Genomic DNA, 6,346 nt, shown 5'->3' with positions numbered 1-6,346 from the left:
GAAAGAAATGAACCTGAAGCCATTTTTGAAGAACTTATGACAGATCAGTTTGAATCTGATAAAAATGATCCAGACATGGATGTTGATGATGAACCAGTCAGGGGTACAAGGACCTTGGTTGATATTTATAAGAGGGCTCATGTTGCACAAGAAGAACCATGCAATTTTGAAGAAGTTGAAGCTGATAAAGGATGAAAACAGGCTATGGCTGATGAAATTGCCATGATTGAGAAGAACCAGGCATGGAATTGGTTCCTAGACCAGCTAAGAAGAAGGTTATTGGAGTAAAGTGGGTCTATAGAGCCAAGCAAAATGCTGTTAGAAGTTTGAACAAACTGAAGGCCAGGCTTGTAGTCAAAGGATTCAGCCAGAAATATGGCCTGGACTACCTGGAAACATTTGCACCAGTAGCCAGGTTAGACACCATCAGGTTACTGGTTGCCTTGGCAGCTCAGATGGAGTGGAAAATCTACCAGCTTGATGTGAAGTCTGCATTCCTAAATGGCTTCCTTGAAGAAGAGATCTACATTGATCAGCCTCAAGGCTTTGTTGTGTCTGGAAAAGAAAAAATGGTGTACAAGCTTAAGAAGGCATTATATGGCCTGAAACAGGCTCCTAGAGCCTGGTATGCTAGAATTGACAGTTACTTGGTCGGTTTGGGATTTAACAGAAATGTTAGTGAGCCAACATTATATGTCAAGAAAAATGAAGCTGAAATACTGCTTATTGTATCCCTCTATATCGATAACCTTTTGGTAACTGGATGAGATCAACACATGTTGGCTGAATTCAAAGCCAAAATGAAGGACATGTTTGAAATGTCTGACTTGAGGCTAATGACATACTTTTTGAAAATGGAGGTGCGCCAAGCAGAAGGAAAAATCTTCTTGGGACAGAGAACATTTGCCTTGAAGGTTTTGTCTAAGTTCTCAATGGAGAATTGTAAGCCAACAAGCACTCCTATTGCTGTTGGAATGAAGCTGTCAAACCAAGAAGATCATGAACCAGTCAATGAGTCTACTTACAGGAGCCTAGCTGGTTGTTTGCTATATTTAACTGCTACTAGGCCAAACATTATGTTTGCTGTCAGTTTGCTCTCAAGATTCATGCATTGTTGCAATGAGAAGAACTTTCAAGCTGCCAAACGAGTGCTTAGATATGTTAAGGGTACTTTAAGCCATGGGATGCTATTTAACAAGGCTGAAAGTTTGAAGCTTGTTGGATACATAGATAGTGACTGGGCTGGTTTAAGTGATGATATGAAAAGCACCTCTGGATATGCTTTTACCCTTGGCTCAACCATGTTTTGTTAGAGCTCAAGGAAACAATCAATGGTGGCTCAATCAACAGTAGAAGCTGAATATGTTGCAACTGCCAATGCTGTAAATCAAGCTATATGGCTGAGAAATATTCTAGCTGATCTTAACCTACATCAAAGGGAGGCAACAAAGATCTTTTGTGATAATAAGTCTGCTGTTGCAATTGCAAAGAATCCTGTCTTCCATGGTAGAACGAAGCACTTCAGCATCAAGTAATATGTGATAAGGGAGATGGAACAAGCTCGAGAGGTGGAGCTGATTCATTGCAATTCATAAGAACAGGTTGCTGATATCTTCACAAAGGCCCTTGGTGTGTCAAGATTTATAAAATTGATAAAGTAGCTAGGTGTTACAAGCATGGAAGTTAAGGAGGAGTGTTGAAGTTAGTTCCCATGTAACATATGCAGCAACAAAGATGGACATGCAGCTCATGCAGATTCATGCACGTAAGAATGCATCCACATAAATTGTCCGGGTAAAGTACGTGCAATGAAGATGTTAATGCTACTGTTTTGTCTTAGTTTCATTTTGATACATTTTAACAATGTTTTTGTAATTTGGTTCATTTTGAATTATGTTTGGATGACAAATTGATGTAACTTGATGGTCAAAGAGCTGGTTACCAGCTTTGTTCAAATGTGCAAGCAAAATCACCTAGTCCCTATGTAACTAGTGGAGTTAGGTAGTATTTAGGTGATGAATTTGTTGATTTTTGACTAGCCAATGTCTGGTATATGTAATGGCTTTGAGCCAAAGTTTCTAATGAATGAAATCATCATATTTTCTTTCCATATGCTCCATCTTTCTTTGCCTTCAAAATTCTGTTCTCCATTCCTGGTAGAATCTCAAAGCTTGAACTCCAAGCATTTTTCCTTCATTCTTTATCCGGGTATAATACACTACGAAATCCCTAACATACATGCATCACCAATTTCCTTAGAGGCCCCAAACCCCAGTATATACAAGAGGAAAAGAACTGATCATCTATTTGTTGGCCCCTCATTCATGCAATTTGATTCATCGATCGTGATGCAGTACTCGATTTGGAAGCAAATATAGGTGAGGTCAAACCAGGTGTTTAGAAATTGCCATAGACTTTGTGTGATGCAGATTATGGATTTCTTAAAATAATTTTTTCGAACCGAACCACTACTGGATAGACGCCAATTATTGATGAACTTGAGTTTGAGATAAAGGTACGTTGATACTTATAAGTGCTATTTTTCTTTCTTAATTTTTTACTTTATGTATAGATTATGCTCGAAGCTTAGAAATTTATAATTGCAGGCATTGATCCTAAAAAGGAAGGAAAGTTGGACAAAATGTTCAGGTATATTCCTGATTTATTTAAGGACGATGATATTAAGACTCCTGAAGAAAATGGAGAAGGAAATACAGTAGATGAAGTTCACATGTCAAGTCAGGTAGGACATGACATTGGAGACAACCAAACTCATAAACTTCAACTTTAGCCTCAAGAACATATGCAACAGCTACATCAGAAAAGAAAACCCGTGGAATCAAGATGTTTTCATATTAAGACTAGAAAAAAGTAATCCTTAAAGCAAATTAGAAGGGGACACAAAATTATCAAGACAAACTGATAAATTATGCAGTGCTGCAGGCAAAATGAGTCAAGCCACATTGAATCTAACTCCTAATATGGATATCCATATAAAATTCCACAAACTATCAAAGTGATTCATAGCTTGTGGGAGAAAGTTTCAAAAACTAGTTGACTTTATTTTATCTCGTTGAAGTTGTTAGTCAATAAGGAGAAGTGAAGTAAGTTTTTATCAATATCTCTTGATAGAAGAGTTTGGTGGTTTATGATGAAAATAAGATGATAGTTTTACATTTTCTAGTCTCCATGGCCCTTAACTAATATGTGTTATCATACTTTGTCGAAGTTCCTTTTATTTTCAATAGTTATGTTTAGGGGTTAAATGTCGTCGCCTTATGCTTTATGATGTTTGACTACTTATGCTTGTTTAGGTTTTTTTAATCGATTGCTTCATAATTTGGTGGAAATTTTGGAGGTTCATTTAATTCAGTAGCCTTTTTCAAAATATTTCTATTTTCCCTTTTATCATAGCCACTAATAATTTTGAAGTTCATAGCTTCCCTTCAACATTATTAGGAAGTTTTGAAATATTTAGCATTAATCATTATATTACATAAATAGCATAAATATTTTGGGTATTTATAGGTAAAAGAAAATGACTATTGGCGCTTTTAAAATTTTTTTACCTATGCAATGGTCATTTAAACGTTTTTAACTTGATGTTTTAAAATAAAATCTAAAAATTTTTCTTATTCACTCTTTTGTAAAGATATATTTATTATGTTTCCCTTTCCAATCAACAGAATTCAACATCTATTAGCCAACTTATTTTTTTTCTCTATTTAAACTCACTTTATTACTTTTCACAATTCTAATATAAATTTATAATTTCTCATTTTCTTCATTTTTTTTCCTTCCTATATAAACATAACACTATTTCTCTCTACATGACAACATGTGATGGGAGTTATTAAATTATTTGACAATTTTGAAATATATATATATATATATATATCTATTCAATAAGTCTAAAAAAAACATTTTTCTAAACAAAATAGTTGAAAACATTAACATTTTCAAAATGATAAATTTTTTAAAAAAATTATTATTATTTTTTAAATTTTATAATTTTTTTCATCTAAAACAACGTAAGAGTGCAACATTTTCAAAAAAAATATATAATTAAAATAAAATAAAAACGTCATTTAATCTTAAATTATTATAAAAATCTTTGATTAATCTTAAAATTTATATTAACAAAACTTTAAATTCAATGATAAAAAATTAAAATTAAAATATATTGATTTATATTAACTTTATGAATATTGATTACATTGATTGTTGCTATACTGTAAATTTTTTATTAATGATTTTTAATTTAATCTTATATAGGTTATTTATTAATATAGATTTAGTATGTCTATAAGATATATAAAGTATATATGATATTTTTTATACTGATTTTAGTATATATATTTGGTATAAAAGATAGATATAATTCTAAATTTCTTCCCTAATTAATAAATCTTACTGTTAAATTATTGATCTTCAAACTAACAATTCAACAGTTTATATGTAAGGAATTAACAAAAAATAATATTTCAACAATTTATATACAATAGACTAACAAAAATAAGTAGTTAAAGTTTATGTATTTATCACCAACTAAACTAATTTTATGAATTTTGATAAAATAAAGGAATATAATTCATAATTAAAATTTTTTGAAACTTATGTAATGTTAAAAAGTTACGAATAAAGTCAGATTAAATATTTAAGGCAATGAAAATGAAAATTTTAATTTGATTCACAATTTAATAATTTTACACAACATTGTTGATTGAATTTTAGCTCGGTTGGGATAAGCATTGTTACTAACGTAGGAGGATATAGGTTCGAGGCATTGAAGCGCATTTATCCTCCTATTTAAGAATTGGGGAGGGACTATTGGTAGTTCTAGACATTATATCAACAAAATCTTACACATCATTAATAAATAAAATAGAAACATCTTATGTAACAAATCAAATAATCCTAATTAGTAAAGCATGAATAAGATTATATGCACAAATTGTGTTAGCTAAGGGTTTTATTTTCTATTTGAAATTTAGAATCAAGAGAGTATTGTTCTTTTCATCTTTTTATTTGGTGATAATATATACATAATGATGGGTGTCGAAACCACTAAATATAAATTCCTACGATAAAATAATAGAATTAGCAGTATAAAGCAGTAGGGTCGATTCAAGAGGGACTGGCTATCTAATTCCACATTTTTCCGTGACCAGAATCGCTGTCGTGGTCACAATCATGCCCACAACCTTGCGTAGAAATGCTAAAAAAATATATGGAGGGCTTAAATTGATTAAGGTAATAAAATAAGGAAATACGAAAAATAAAATAAAAACAGATTCAAAAATGCAAAAATAAATTTAAGAAAATAAAATAAATTGATAAATAAAATATTTTTTAAGTTTAGCCTTAGCCTCGGTATACTCCAATCTTGAATCGATCCTTGAAATTGATCTTCCCTTTCAAGCAATAAGCTGGTTATAGCGACTAAGAACGTTCTGACCGCCAACTTTTCCTTATGTAGTCGATCCCGGTACGACATGCAAACCGACTCTTGCCAAATTTCTAATTGTGATATACATGTTCGCAATCTAAAAAGTCCAACTTGAATCAACGGCCACAATCATGTGGGTCATTTAAATCTGATCTCTATCTCCCTTGACGATATCCAACTGGCTTTTTCCACCTAGACACGCCAATTTGTTCGCGGGAATTCGAACATAGCACGACTGATTCGTTTTCCCAATTGTATGCCAAACAAATCCAACCCAACGTGCACTTTTTGAATCAAAGCTGAATCAACTTTAAGGGACGAATTTGTACTATCCCATATACTGGAGAGATAGAATATACTGCGTTGAGAGGTTTTTTGAGCTGGTTCGTATCTCACGATTGTTTTGTTGGAGCAATTTCTGGGCTAAGGCTAAAAACGGTTTAGCTAGCCATGGAAAGAATCATTCTTGAAAGTAAATGGTTCAAGTGGAATTGTGAAAAGTGGAAAGGAAAAGAGCCTTGGAAGGTAATTAAACCAAAAAGTTAAAAGTAAAAGAAAAAGAATTGAAAATGATAAAATGAAAAGTGACACAGGTAATGAAAAGGAAAACAAGAAAAGAATTTATTAAAGCCTAAAGCCAAATGTGTGTAATTGATTGTAGCCACTAGGTATTTATACACATTTTTAGTGCTAAAATTTAGCTAGATTTTTCCTAAACAAACATTATCACTAAATAATTCAAAATTTAAAAATTAAATTTAAACTAGAGATTAAATTTAAACTAATTATAGAGTTATAACAATATCAAAAATCCTTCAATCTTTATCCCGCCACTTTTTGAATCTTCAATTTTTCAATCAAGCCTTCCTCTTTACTTTTTGTTCCAATTTAGCCCCT

The 6,346-nt window shown here is 32.0% G+C and overlaps 1 protein-coding gene across 1 annotated transcript; it reads left to right on the top strand.

The window, feature by feature from the left end:
* The first annotated feature begins 854 nt into the window (after positions 1-854).
* On the top strand, positions 855-1,313 carry LOC107887654 (uncharacterized mitochondrial protein AtMg00810-like). Its single transcript, XM_016811898.1, has one exon. The coding sequence runs from the start codon at positions 855-857 to the stop codon at positions 1,311-1,313; it is 459 nt and encodes a 152-aa protein (XP_016667387.1).
* Positions 1,314-6,346: the final 5,033 nt, after the last annotated feature.

Source organism: Gossypium hirsutum, chromosome A03 (assembly GCF_007990345.1).
Source record: "Gossypium hirsutum isolate 1008001.06 chromosome A03, Gossypium_hirsutum_v2.1, whole genome shotgun sequence".
In the NCBI taxonomy this organism is placed as follows: domain Eukaryota; kingdom Viridiplantae; phylum Streptophyta; class Magnoliopsida; order Malvales; family Malvaceae; genus Gossypium; species Gossypium hirsutum.
The sequence above is the reverse complement of the archived record's forward strand: the minus strand, read 5'-3'. Positions and strand labels throughout refer to the sequence as shown.

What these genes read in the sequence shown, in the direction of transcription:
- LOC107887654 (XM_016811898.1), top strand. Translation starts at nt 855, where the DNA reads ATGGAGGTGCGCCAAGCAGAAGGAAAAATCTTCTTGGGACAGAGAACA.